This window comes from Vidua macroura, chromosome 3 (assembly GCF_024509145.1).
Source record: "Vidua macroura isolate BioBank_ID:100142 chromosome 3, ASM2450914v1, whole genome shotgun sequence".
In the NCBI taxonomy this organism is placed as follows: domain Eukaryota; kingdom Metazoa; phylum Chordata; class Aves; order Passeriformes; family Viduidae; genus Vidua; species Vidua macroura.
The window spans coordinates 80,685,987-80,700,801 of record NC_071573.1 but is presented as its reverse complement, the minus strand read 5'-3'; the positions used below and the strand labels follow the sequence as shown (position 1 = coordinate 80,700,801).

General features: G+C 37.6%; 2 protein-coding genes across 6 annotated transcripts in view; one reads left to right on the top strand and one right to left on the bottom strand.

Moving 5' to 3' along the window:
- Positions 1-9,165, top strand: part of MRAP2 (melanocortin 2 receptor accessory protein 2) — a 31,306-nt gene extending 22,141 nt beyond the window's left edge. The window contains exons 8-9 of the mRNA XM_053974750.1: positions 364-463; positions 4,843-9,165. Coding sequence (XP_053830725.1) covers positions 364-463; positions 4,843-5,194 — 452 coding nt within the window. The 3' untranslated portion in view covers positions 5,195-9,165. The remainder of the gene's footprint in view (positions 1-363; positions 464-4,842) is intronic.
- A 943-nt stretch (positions 9,166-10,108) lies between these two features.
- The window catches only part of CEP162 (centrosomal protein 162), a 44,398-nt gene continuing 39,691 nt past the window's right edge, over positions 10,109-14,815 (bottom strand). For all 5 annotated transcript variants that reach the window (XM_053974743.1, XM_053974746.1, XM_053974744.1 and 2 more), the window contains 2 exons: positions 14,100-14,234; positions 10,109-12,394 (listed from right to left, as the gene is read on the bottom strand). In XM_053974743.1, coding sequence (XP_053830718.1) covers positions 12,185-12,394; positions 14,100-14,234 — 345 coding nt within the window. In that variant the 3' untranslated portion in view covers positions 10,109-12,184. The remainder of the gene's footprint in view (positions 12,395-14,099; positions 14,235-14,815) is intronic.

Sequence of the window (14,815 nt, the reverse complement as noted above, 5' to 3'; positions counted from 1 at the left end):
AAATAATCCTCCCTTCCTAGTTCTAGCACTGAAGTTCCAAAGCAATGCTTGGAAATGGGCCTGGCATCACACAGGGAGCTCCTCTTATTTTACTTACCAAGAGAATTATCTTCCCTCTGTTATCTACTGTCTGGTTTGTCTAGATAGCAGTAAAATTTGGTCTCAAAATAAGATTTTCAATAGCAGCTTTCTGTTTCAAAATAGATAAAGATAAATTTGATTATCCCTTCTCTTTGTCACCCAGAAATAAGCTGCAAATTGTTTTGGGTTTGCGCTTATGCTGCCTGTAAAAGGCAACTTTTTGCAAGTGCAAGTAAAATATTGATCATCTTGTTTCCTTTTTTTTTTTTTTCCTTTCACCAGATTCCATTGTGATTGGATTTTGGGTTGGTCTTGCAGTTTTTGTCATCTTCATGTTTTTTGTTCTGACTCTGCTGACGAAGACAGGAGCACCACATCAAGAGTGAGTCTGAAAACGAGAATAACAAATCCAGCCTGCTAAGTGGCACACCTGGGCTCTTGCAGCCCCCAGACAAGCAGTGACAGTGCTGACATTGTACCATCGTGTTACAGTCTGTTCCTATGAAGCAGTGAAACTTGTCTTTATTTCAAGAAATTTTAGCATTTTCATTCTAAAAGGGTGTTTTGAGTAGGCTGCCAAACAGGTGCCTTTGGATTACTGTCTTGTAAACAGGTAGGATGGTTCTAAGTAGGCTCAACTTTTCATGGAGTAATACTGTGAATATCAACAGAGTAGATACAAATAAAATGCAGTGCAGATGATGAATTAAGGAAGCTGTAGCCTGGTTGGTCTCCAAATGTTTGTGTGTTCAAGTCTAAAGACAGATTTGGGTAGTGTTTGCAAAATCTTCCCTTAACCCCTGAGACCTGAGTGTCTTAGTTTCTGCTGAGAAATTGCAATAGATGCTGAAGTAGAGACCAGCTCAACATTTCTTTAAAGCCAGGGTCCCTTGAAAGTCCTCTGTTTTTTATTCTTTCTGGCTGATAAGTATGTGCAGACCATGCCTTGCCTCAGTGGTTTATCTGCATTTGCACAGGACACAGGCTGTCAGTGTCCCTTCCTCCGAGAAAGTTTGAACCCACATCTCCTGTCAGGCTTATGTGCCATAAAGTGGAAATAAAAAGCCTCTCTGGAGCCTGAGATTGCTTGCAGGCAGGTAGCAATGATGAGAAGCTGATTGTAAAAGGCAATTGCTGCTGCTTATCACTTCCTAAAGCAGCCTGTCTCTGCCTCCTGCAGCCCCTTTGCTATTTAGTCACATGTAAACTGCCTCTGGAACTCCATGAAATAGCACCTCTGGAGAGACAGGGCCACATTAGAGATGGCTGATGTACATCCTGAGCCTCTTCTGTGCTCCTAAAGTTTTGCTCCTGTGACAAGAAAACACAGTCAGAAAAATCCAGATTACCAGAACTGATGTGCTGGTATTTTTGCTTCCCCTACAGACTGTTATGAAGTAGCCAGACATTGCTCCCAAACAGATTTAAAATCCCTGTAATTGCTGGTGTGCTGTTTTATATTATCTCCCCTTGCTTCCTATAACACTATTTACTTCAGTGCTACTACTTGAGATGCCATTTCCTTTTCACAAAGATCTTATTTATTAGCTAAGCATGAGTCTGGATCCCCTGTGGACAATTCGAGAGGGGAAAAAGTGATGAAGTCAAAATACGTATCCATATTAAATTCTCTCTATATATTTGTGAAAATTTTATACACTTCTAAAAATTTACTTTCAGGTAGCAGAGGTCTGCTTGATATCTCACACTTTTTTTTGCTTTTTTCATCAATTTTCTCAGAACAGTGTCTTAAAGAGTTTGTGAAATGTCCACCTTTGGTCATCTTCTACATCCAGATAATGTAATCAGAATTCAGACTTGCCTTTCTTGTCCCTTCTGTTCTACACCTTATTATAATTTTTCTTCAGTTGCTGGAGTGAGACCAATTATTCCTTTCTATAGATCTCTTTGCAGCTTTGGGAGCTGTGTGCCTGAGAGTTTGCCCACTTGCTATGTATGCTGAGCTGGCTCCTTTAACAAATTTGAGCAGTTTTTTTTGACATTTGGTAATGAAATGTTCATGGTACTGAACATGGATCCTCCGGGAATGTTCTAAGGGCAGTGAATGCAGTTGGGTTCTCTTATTTTTGATACATGTATATAAAAACTGGAGAACAGCTACCTGTAAAACCACTTGTTTTAGTTTGCCTGTATTTTCTATTTCCATGCCTGACTGGATTCTTCATGGCTTGGTGTTTCATTAGTGGGCTGCCTTGAGCCCTCCTTTAGAAATAGATGTTAATGGGATTCCTAGGTCCTGGGAGAAAGGCAGCTTGATTGATGGATGAAGTCTCTGAAGTCTCTGACTTCAGTAAGGCTATTTGGCTGTTCTTTAAAGTACCATTAATGTGAGAGATTAAGTGTATCTGGGCTCAGGTGGATGGATCCAAAGTAGAATACTCTGATATTTTTTTTCCCTAATAGTATGTTTTTCTTGGCTCAATACAAAGGGGCATGATAGGATGTACTTTTCAAAATTACACAAGATGTTCAGAATTAGGTACATTCTCAGACCTGAATGGACAGGGTATGGATGGGGACTGGCAGAAATTTAATGAGTTATGGAAATAGTCTGTTACATTTCTCTTTTGTTCACTTGCATATATAAGTATGTGTGGAACATTAGCTTGTGCAACTAAAAAAAATTTGGCAATGTCTGAATTTCCAAAAAATGCTCTCATTCATCACTCAGGAGAGAAAAAGATGCCATATTTGTTTCTGCATTTGAAAATGTCCTTAAGAGCACATTCATGCAACAAATGCAAGAGATCATGCAACCTATTTGTACAAAGTGTTGGCTAGTGTAATCTTAAAGCAGTAAATGTTAGATAACTGTTTTGGGGTTTTTTTAAGAAATCAGTTGATCTTGGCTAAGTAAACCTGGGATTTTTGAGGGTGCTTTTCTTGAATGCTCTGAAAAGATACCCGCTGAGGAATTCTTGCAGATTGTAAGAAGCAAGACTATGCAAGTTTCTAGTCTAGTTTAAAAAAAAAATGTAATCAAATTCTGCTCTGAAATTCGAAGATGTTGTTTGTGAATTTCAAAATCCAAAAATATCACTGTATATTAGATCATGTGTTTCCTGCTCAGGAACACAGGTTTATGCTTCATAATATATCCTCAATATTCTGGGTTATTGTAAAATTTATTTGCATCTTCCACTAAGATTAGTTTGCCATTGCCAGTCTTGTGTGCCCCTCTGCGTGGTCAGTCTTTGGTCCTTCGTAGTTCACTGGATTATGAAGCACATTCCACACCTGTGAAGTAATTCTACTCCTGTAGTGGATGCATTTTAAACTTTCTTCTGCAGTCACTTCTTCCAGGGCTTACAGTGCTTGTTCTTCTTTCTGTGCTTATTTGCCACCTCTACTGCCTGTGCCGCAACACTTCCTAGAAACTCTTGGGACAGATTTGCCAAATTTTATATGAAACTTAGACTGGTGCTTTTTAGTGCATTATAAATACATAAATGTCAGTTGTCAGTTCAGAATTATTCCAGGCTGTTTGCCCCCTGCTGTGCATACCACAGCTTATTGACTTGGTTACTGGTCAGTCTTACATCAATTTAATGTTATTCTTCTACCTGGTTCACTTTGAAATGCAGAGTGAGCCAATAGAGTTTTGACAAACTAGAGAACTGCTTTGATTTCTAGGCTTGTGGAAGTGATTTTGTGAGGACAGAATTCCCCCATCATGTAATGGAAGTAAATTAGCTTTTGAGAAGCAGGCATCTTTAAGTGTGCCTGAAAGACTAATGGTAGGTATCCTGTGAAAATTTTAGTGGGTAGATTTCTGAAGGTGTCATCTTGAAGCACTTATCTCCTATGGCAGGCTTGAGGAAATGAAATTACAATGAAAAACTCTTCAGTGCTGGGTGCACCTTTAGGTGTCCAATTATCTGATTCTAGCATCATTTGCTACATCTCCAGATGTAAACGGTATGATTTATTAGTTCTTAACAAAATTCATATTCTGAGAACATGTTTCATTGCTCATTCTCTGAATACCTCTACTGCCTTCCAAAGGCAAATAACTTGCATTTTGTGATGATAGCATATCAATTCAGCCTGACAAAGAATGGATCTGTAGGACTGCTATCTACCTTGAGCTCTTCTCACCCCCAGCTGCAAATGGCTTCCACACGAGTCCATGCAGATTGGTACTGGTTTGAGATAAGATTTATAAAGAAAACTGTAAAAAAGCATGTTAAAATATCCTTTCTGGGCTGCCTGGATTGTTAAGACTGCCAGTGTTTAAAGCAGTCTTTAGTTCCAACTCCCCTAATTTAGAAATCTGAATGTCATTGATTGAAGTCAGTGGAAAAGATGGTTTTGATGTTTGGACAAACAAGCACTCGACCTTAGTGAGAGCAGAGCTGCCTGTGTCTCTAGAAACATTTTGTCTATCAAGAACTTTCCTAAAACTGTTCTTATGAGCCATTTAAAACAATTGTTACTACTTGAAATCAAAAGTGTTTATAAACTCATTCAGTGAGGTGATTATTACAGTATATTGATTACTAGAAGTGCCATTGAACAGTGCTGGCATTAACTTACTCCCATGGAAAATTGTTATGACAAATGAAGATTTCAAATTGCTTCAGCAGAAAATAATATAGTGCTGGCTTTAAAAGTCTGTGGTAGATAAACTGTAGGGTTTCCTTTTCTCCTGATCACAATGGTTGCTGAAGCTAGACTTGTTGATAAGAACTCAAATAGTTCTACTTTTGTGTTTACTGTATCTTTCTTTTTCCTCTATAGCAATGCAGAAATTTCTGAAAAAAGATTTCACATGAACAGCTTTGTGGCAGATTTCGGAAAACCTCTGGAGTCCGAGAGGGTCTTTTCTCACCAAATGGCTGAAGAATCCCAGTCACTTTTTCATTTCTGCATTAATGAAGTGGACCATATGAACAAAGAAAAAGAGAGTCAGAAAGGTCCAAGTTTGGAGAGTAATACCCATTTCCAGGAGGTTCCCAAGAGCAGTGGAATGTTTGAGGAAGACTTACATTGTCTTACAAAATTTAACATTCCTAACTTTGTGAACACTGAGCCGAACTCTTCATTAGGTGAGGATGATCTCCTCATCTCAGAGCCACCAATCATTTTATAAAGCAAACTGGTTATGCAATCTTAACATTAGATCCTTGATTGAAAAATCTTTTGCTTTAAGGTAAACCTCCTTGTTATTGTCCAGTTTGAAGCCTTTCTTGGCCTCCTGCTCTTTTGACAGAAGGTATTTCAGACCTGTGCTTTTTATTGTACATAAGACTGCCTGTCCTGATGGAACTCAGTTTAGACAAGAAGTAAGACACTGAATGCTTTATTCTGATGCCTTCTGTGGTCTAAAACTTCTGCCCAGTATTATTTTTGCTTTATTATTTTTTTTGTTTGTTTGTTTCTTGTATTGTTCTTCATTTTTAAATGACTACTTATGACCAGCTTCTGAAGGATAATAATTTACAAGGATTGTGAAGGCTGGAGCCTGGCATTGGGAGTTCTCTGAAAATTCATTAGCCAAGAAAAGTGTAAATGTCAAAGAAGACTGAAGAAAGGAATAAACAGCCCCTGGGGATGTTTTGTAGTTTATGCTGCTCCCAATAAGGATGCCTGAAGCTGAGCACCACAATAAATACCTGCTTGGGACTAACTTCAGTTTCTGATCCCTAACTGCTTTTTGGTGCAGGTTAAACCCAACTTACAAAGCTTCCAGAGGGAATACCTTGCAAATTAAATTGTGTGGTTACACTGTTTACAAAATGCTATCACCACCTGCTGCTGAGTAAAAGCAAATTGGTGCCTGTAATTATACTTCAGAATGATACCTCAGCAGCTGCCCGTGATGACATGGAATTAGTATTCTGCACACAAACACAAACTGTGATTTGACTTTCCTTTTTTTTTTTTTTTTTTTTTTTTTCCTGCTAATTGCTGATGTGAACTTCCAGTTCAGTAATTACAGGATTAAGTCGCTAAATCACAGGAAATAAGAAAAAACCTATTTTTCTTCTGCCAATAAAGTTGCTACATGCAAATGGTGGTGGTATGTTTAGCTGGTATCACGTGTTGCTAATAGGCTGAATCTTCCTATGCTTTTTGCCTTTATAAAAGGTCATTTCTTTACTCACTGGCTAGTGAAGTGTTAGCAGGCTTTGACCTGAGAGGACCAACTCCAAAAATATAGCTAAGCTGTGCTTGCTCCATCTTCCTTTTGTCCTCAGTTGGGATAGTGTTGCAACCCCAACTGTTCTCCCAGTGAAAGATTTGGAAAGGATTTGAATAGGTATAGTTTCAGTCTTTATTTTTTAGAGATGGAATTAAGTTCTGTATCTTTGAGAGTACTTAAAATTGTATTTCAGCTATCTTCAAAAGATGGTAACTAATGGCTGAATGGTTTTAGAGCAAGCATATAAGATGCAGAGGTAGCGGGTTCAAACCCTTTGCTGGATTTCAAATATGGTCTGCAGGAAGTTCTTAATTGAGATGAAAAGAATGGATTCCAGACATGCCTAACTGGATTTTCTTGAAATTAACATGCTTTGTATCCAACACACCTGTGTTCCAGGTTAGAGACCTGCTGATACATTCTTCAGCCACTAAAATGCTGATTAATTCACCCCTTCTTCACCTTACAAATAGGAAAAAGAGTGAATGGGTTGAGCATTTAAAGAATACAAATTGTGTAGGAAGAGTGCAAGGAAACATCTTTTGTTTTTATGTCCTGTGCCCTTATTACACACCACTTACAACTCAATTTCCTGTTTTCAAATATGATTTTTGCAGGACTTGCTAGTGTTTAAAGCAACAGGATTACACTTAAAATAAAGCAGAGACTCTTTAAAACTAGCAGGTTGTTGCTGAAAATAGTTCCCAGAGAAGACTGAAATGAACCGTGTTCTGAATGAGCACGGCTCCAGTAAAATGTTTCCAGTGCAGAAAAGGCCTTGTTTCACAGGGAGTACAGAACTACAACTATGAAGGCTGTAGGTGTGGACTTTCCTTTTCCTAAATTTGGGAAATCTGTCTCTGAATATGGCACCTATTTCCTACTGAGGCACCTCAGTAACTATCAGCTATCTGATGGTTAAACTTTGAAGCTCAATATCGTTCTTGCTAACACACTGTGAGACTTGTACTAAATGGACCTTTTATAGCAAATTTCTAGATGAGTGATTTGCCTTCAGTAATGTTTGAGCTATTATTTTTATTTTATTTTTTCCTTTGCCATGCTTAAAAACAGCAATGCTGCTTGAAGGAAGGGTAAATCTATGTGGAATCCATTTCCTTTGCAACTGAGGAATGAAGGGCATTTTTAAGCCCTTTAAAACTACATTTCATAGATCATTTAGGCTGGAAAAAGACCTTTAAGATCAAAAAGTCCAACCATTAACTCAGCACTGCCAAGTCCCAGTCTAAATCATCTCACCCTGTGCCATAAGGCTTTTTAAAACCTCTAGGGATGCTGTCCCACTGCTCCACACCCCCTTTGGGGGAAAAAAATTCTCAAAAGTTTCAGAAGTTTCAAAATAATGCAGATGGGGTTTTAGAGAAAGAAGATGCTGCTACTCTCTGTAGGCTAGCCTATGTTTTTCTTCTCTTACCTTAAATCTCAGTGGCTTTTCTTTGGGTACATTACTACTTTGGGGAGAAAAAGGACGCATTTTGTGCATGGATATTGGTGATAACGCCTAGATGAACGGTACTTCATAAAATGACCCAGAGATGATGCCAACTTAACTTACAATACATTTGAATTGCATAGTTAATATCCTTCTGCAGCATGTATTAATCCTGTAAAGCCATTTAAAATGTTTGGTTCCTGCTTCTATTCTTTCCTGATGACAGATCTACTTTTTTTCATCTTATCTCCCTTCTATATTTGAAGTCCCTCGTGCTGCTTTTCTCAGAAAAATAACCTGTCAGTCCCCACTGTGGAGCTCCCACACCACTTCAGAGACACTGTGGCAGCAACAGTCTGATTCAGATTTTCGCTCTGCCTCAAAGCAGAGCCAAAGGCAAACGCAAAAACATTCTGCAGTCTTCAAAAGCAGCTATTTTAAGGCTGTCCTTCCTTTTTTTCCCCTTTTTAGTAATAACACATATTTTGCCTCAGGGGAAAGGGCAATATATAACCTGTTAAAAAAAAATCATCTTTTCTCAGAAAATCAACTCCTTGATGCACTAGAAACTAGAATAGAAAGTGTTCTAATCAGAGCAATATTCAAAAGGAGTACTTGGAATTTAATGGTGTTTGAAAATTGAATTTTTGTGAGTTTTCTTAGTGCTTGGCCTCAAGCCTCTTCTCAAAACTCAATATAAATGTATCACCTGCAGCAGATTTAACTGCAGAGAGACACAGCTATATATGTTTGTTTGCCTAAACATGTCTTGCATTCTGGAAGAACTTACTAGGTCAAGTTATTTATCCCAGTTTTCAAAGGTAAATACTTGCAAAATGCTCTTCTATATAAACAAGTTTTAGTTGTGTATCTTAAAAAAAAAAAAAAAAAAAAAGGCAAAACCCCACAACCTATAATGTAAAATCAGCAAATGCCTGCTCATAAGAAGAGAAAGAGAATGGTAAAACTGTGATCCTCTCTACTACAATCCAGAGCCACAGAGTCTCTGAGACTGCAAGGTGAAGTAAATAGGGTATATTTGTCATGAAATTAAGTATTTATGCACCTGAGCTCTCGACCTTGAATACTCTAACACTGACATTTTTTGCCACTTTTTAGCCTTGGATATTGACAGGTAGCAAGGACAGCAGAGAAGAACCTTCTAGCACATGCTCTCCAATGAGAGCAAGAGAGGCCTGTGCTTTCTCATTTTTGGATGAGAGTTATATAGTTAGCTATCTGAAAGGCTACTTCCAATTCAGAGATATCACTGGATTTCTGTTCAAGAGTCAGGGCAGCACTTGATACATAACACCCTCATTCCCTGCAGAACTGAACTGGCACAGCCAGTGCTGGTATATTTGTCCTTTTTCCTTGTACTTTCCAGAATAGGTTAAATATGGGATAGAGGGGCAGACTTCAAAATGTATTATGTGCTATCAAATAAAGTCTTCATTCACAATAACCTATTTAATTTGTTACATGAACAATTTTGACATGTATTTCATAGAACTTGAAATGGAACACATTGCTGCTGTCTCTGCCCCAAGTGCCACGATGAAATCTGATCCTTTTCTGCACATCATGTTTTCCTCTCTTGAAGCAATCTAGGTCACTGAGTCACCTGGCCAGCTGTACACATGATTTCTTAAAAGCTCCAAACATGACAATTGAAATTATTATACTCTAGCTGCTTTGCTGTAAACAGATGAAGTCCAGCTAAGCATTAGGCACTGATTTAAAGATACTATGTTTAATTCTTTTAATCCATCCATTATGCCTCCTGGAAATGCATGATGAAACAGGATGGCTCAAGTAGAGGAAAAATACACATGAGGAGTATATAGTTCTAGAACTCCTTGAAAGATCACACTGCAATCCTCAGAGAGTCAGTACCAACTGCAGAAGAGAACTTCAAACTTGGCTCTTAGTTCTCTAAAAGGACACCCTCACTGCAGCCACTGAAACCCAGAGAGAGTCTGTTACTGTGCAGGGGGACCACTTCATGGTAAATGCCTAAAAACTGAAGACCATGCTTCAGTGAGTGTACAACTGCATAAATACTTATAAGAAAATGGTATATATCATCTGATAGCTTACAGTAATGGTAAATAACACTGTCCCTGCTCAGTAAAATGGACTCACAGAGAGAATTTAATTCCAACTATGTGAAATACCAGCATTTGCTGAGAACTGACTGTAAGAATTGTAAAAAATGTTTGGATGAACTGCATGAACATTAGGGCAACCCGCTGCTGCTGACTTAAGCATCACACATGTGAGACAGTTTCCAGTAACTAGAAATGCTTCCCCTAGGATTCCTGTCCTAGGAACCTCCATCAAGGACCTGGCCTCTCTGGGAACACAAGGCTTGCAATAGTTCAAAAAACATCTCTCACTTCAGGTCACACACTTTAATACAGTATTACACATATAGCAAATTATACAGGAAATAAATTAGTTGAAATGATTCAAATTTTATCCTTTTCATTTGCAAAACACACCAAAATCAAGAAAATGCATTATATTTACACATAGCTGATATTTTATATACACAGCATTTTTATATTTACACATTTTATGAATATAGACTAATACTTTGTTAGATGGTGACCAAATAAAAATACTGAAAATATCTGAACATGAAACAGTCAAGATTACCATATTAATTAGCAACCAACCATCCTTTTAAAATATCTATATATATATGTGTATACAGGTTCATTTGATGTTTGTGTATGTGCCAAAAAGAAAAAACCTTGCACTATAGTATAATTTGTTACACTCTTTTGGTTTTTATTCATGCTATGCCACATGCTTGTGTGAGAGAAACTGCACGTTTACTGCTGGTCCCTGAAGAGCACAATACATAAACACACAAGCACAGACCTGAACTATTTCACATCTGACTTAAATGCTATGTTCAACCAATACTGCAGGTCCTCAGGGACCTAAGGAGTACATTCTAGCTTTCATCTTCTCTTTGCCTTAAATATTATTGAGATACAACCTCAATATATGTGCTTTGGAATTCTTAAGGACTTGCAGCCACTGAAGCTTCAAACTAATAAAGTACTGATTTATTGGGAAAGCATGCCTTCCAACCACCAAATAGCTATCATCATCTATTTTGAATTTCCTTTATTTTAATTGCTGCTTCTTGCTTTTAGCAGCAGGTTTCTCATACATGTTAAGTGGAATAGCCATGCTCATCATCCCCCCCAGGCTCCTCTCTGGAGCAGTGCAGCTCCTATGGCTTCAGAGGTTCCAGGGCTACATTTCCTGGAGTGATGATGATTCTTCCCTTCCACTGGGTCTATCTCTTTCTTGCAAGAAAACACCAAAAGTGCAGCACCCTAAGGTACACATTTGTGCTGCAGCAGGAATTGCTCCTGTGTACCAGCTCTACAGCACAGGTGTGTAACTGGCAGGGTCTGAGGAGAGGGAGAAAGCAACAGCCTCCAACATTCAGGGTGTTACCTGCCATGATGCCTGTCAGTTCAGCAGAAAGTTACCTCCACGTTTGGTATTCTGGTCTGGTTTTCTGGTTTTGTTGGGTGGCTTTTTTGATTTCTTTTCTGATTTTTTTTCTTTCCCCCCCCCCCCCCGGCCCCTTTCCTAGCTTGCTCAGTATTTTAACTCTAAATTTCCCCACCTACACATCCCTGAAGTCTGAGCTTTAGCACACTGTCTTCACATCTGACTGGTCTCTTAGCCTGTCAAGATCACCTACAGAGGTACTTATCCTGAACAGACCATGGTAAAAACTTATCAGTACAGCCTTCCCTTTTAAAAGGGACACCAATAACTATACTTACACTGCATTTTATAGGTTTTTTTCTGTATCTGCCCTGTAAGAATTTAGCCAGACCCACTCTGCCCTCAATCTTACCAACACAGCTGGAATAATCTGAAAAGGAAACAAAGAACAGCTTGAATGTGAGGAGCACCAGGAATGCCTACTCTGTTCCAGCCCTCCAATCAGTCACTGAAGTGCAAAGCCGTCTTAAAGGAAGGAATATTATAAGAATTGGAGGGAGAGAAGCAAATGTTGGGAAAAGATGCTTTTCCTGCCCTATGGAATGAAATACATCAATGCTATACACTAAACATACACACCAAACAGCTTACTAGTCAAATTTTTCACAAAGGAATCACTGTAAGACACGTTAGAAATCAAAAATATTCAGGCATGTTCTACAGTCTGTGAAAAAGGAAATTTTTCAATGACAGTTGAATTTATGGAATAATGTCAATATTCTTATTATTAAAAAATATGTAAATTTATTACTAATAAGATAGAAGACATACTGTATGACTAGAGTATTGCTTAATGCAAATCTGCCTCTGGACATGAGAGATTCCAGAGAAGATCAGAATGCAATTAATCCATGTTACAATAATGATTTTCAATAACATTTCTATACATAACTTTGACTATTAAAATTCTGCTGCTCTGTTTAACTACTACCTAATCATGTCTTCTAACAGCTGTCTGTCACTCTGAATCCACTGGAATCAGGTGCAGGAATAACAACTCCTTGTTTCTGCAGTTCACGTAAAACATCTAGTATTGAATCCAACTCCATTCGAAATTTCTCCAGTTCCTGATTCTTCTGCTGTGCCAGCCTTCGCCACTTCTCAGCCTCCTGGGTTTGCCTTACTTCAGAAATGTGTTGTCTTAGTTGGGTTGCCTGCAAATTAGAAGAGAGTCAGCACTGTGACTTCCTATGCCACTTTGCAGTGGTGTCACTTTGCAAAAATCTGCCACATCATTTTATCTGATGCTCAGTCTCAAAGCTGAATGCTCACATTTACTGGAAGCAATTTGTTCTGAATATTAGAAAAATCATTCTGATTGCAATGAATTCCTTCAAATATCTGCACTAACGACAGAAGGGTAGAATTGATTATTGACTAATGAGCCCCAGGAGAATTTAATTTATCCCCTCCGAAGCAGCAATTAAATTTGAATATTTAAGGCAAAGCTGAGCCTATAACATAAAACCCTCTATAAATAAAAATTAACTTTTTACATTTCTACTTAAATGTGGTAAATAAAATAATGCTCTGCAAAACAAACTAAATCTGAATGACATGTTGTAGCCTACTACTCTACTTTTAAAATCCAAAAGTTCTATGAATTATCAGAAAATGTCCTGTAGTCACAAAGATCTGATGCTGCTGCAGATAAAGGTCTGAATAACTTTAAGACAAATCCCTGACATAATCTTATTAAGTTACACACATAAGAAGTGTCATAAGATATCAAAAGCTCCACAATTAATTGTAATAGATCCTTTAAAGAGAGCCTATCACTTAAAGGCCATAATTATCATATTTGCAGTTTGATACTAAGGATAACCTGTTAACTTCATGCTCAGTAATTTCCTTTTCAACACTATTCATTTTGATAAAATTCATTTGGGCAACTGTTCAATGCCCCAGTGCTGATGGTTAAAGGAGAAAAACTAGGACAAAACAAAACCCAAAGCTTAATACATAACAAGGGCAAGAACGCCACAAAAATATGAAATTATTTAGTACTAATTATGTATACTATTATTTCTTAAAAAAATGCCCAAAACAATACAAAAAGTCTTAGTAAATACTATTGGTATTCAGTGGAGCTAGATCACAGAGTAGGCAGCAGCAAACACTTCTCAGAAATGGCAGACATGCTCACATGATATAAAAGCAAATTAATAACAAAAAAATGAACTGTATTAGAGTCACCTTTAGCAGGACAGAATGTGAACAAAAATAACCAAAACAAGGGCAACAGGATTTATTTTTAATCCAATGACTTGTTTTATGCACAAGTCTTTTTTGAAAGGAAATAAGTATCTGACATAGAAATGCACAAGAAGAAATCCTTCCACAACAAAAAAAAATCTATGTTAAAAGCATATTCCTTGAGATGTGATTTTAAAATTTAAAATAAAATAAGATATTACTATACTTTTAATGTAGCTTTTCTGAATAGGGCTGCAAGGGCTAGATAATTACAGTTCAATTGAGGAATATATCATAGGTTAGGCTCTGCACTCCAAACTCCTGTCAGTTTTTAGTAGCTCACTTTCATTGTGAAACTCAAGTATGAAATAATGATATTGACTCCAGAGTTTTGTCTGGAGTCCAACCCTCTGGAACACCAAGACCTTCTTAGACCAGGCTGCAAGGAAATTACACAAGTAATCTTAATTAGCACAGCAGGGTCGAGCTGACCAGGCCTGCAGCTACACTCACTTGCATTTCAGGCAAAGACAAAACCGTGGCTGCATAAAAACTACTTTCCTCCTGCAGTGTGAGCTAAATAAGCCTGAATAAATACCATAAAATTACAGTTAAACCAATAAATTGCTCTTGAGAAGTAAATGCAGCTATGCACTGGTGTACCTTTTGAATTTCATGCTCTCTTTCTGCATGTCTGCTCTCTATAAGCTGGATTTTCTTTTCCAGGCATAAGAAATGTTTCATTTCAGGACTCTGGCTCTCCCTAGCCTCTCTCAGTTCTTCCAACAATTTTGTCACCTACAGTCGAAGAGAATAGATGAAAATTGTTATCATTGTGTTAGGCAGTGTACAAATCAGATTCCTTTAAAAATGTATTTGCATTGTTTAATCATTACATTCAAAAGCTGTAGAAAGGAAGACATAAAAGAGAAATCTCCTTTGTTCAAAAGCTTTAACAGGGACTCAGGGACTTATATTAGGATTTTTCATTTCGAAGAAGTAGCTTGAGGACATGAAAATCTAGTCCTCTCTGATAAATCCAGTCCTGTTAATAATGTTATGAAGAGATTGTGTTCTATCACATTTTATACTTCATGCAACAAAAGTTAACAGAGAATATTATGATTAGATGTTCTTACACTTTCCCTTCTCACACCCAAGATAAAGACCAAATATAAAAGATACCAGTGTATTTCTAAGAACTAAATTAATTAAAGACATGCTGCTAAGAGACATGATTAGAAGCCTGTGTGTAAGTTTAATAATTACCAGGGAAAATAACTTGACAATGACTGATTTCCTGATCCTCCAGAAATTCAGGGAAGTTCTCTTATAAAGCCCTACTGGTTTATTCTCATTCTTTGCCTACTTTTAAAGGA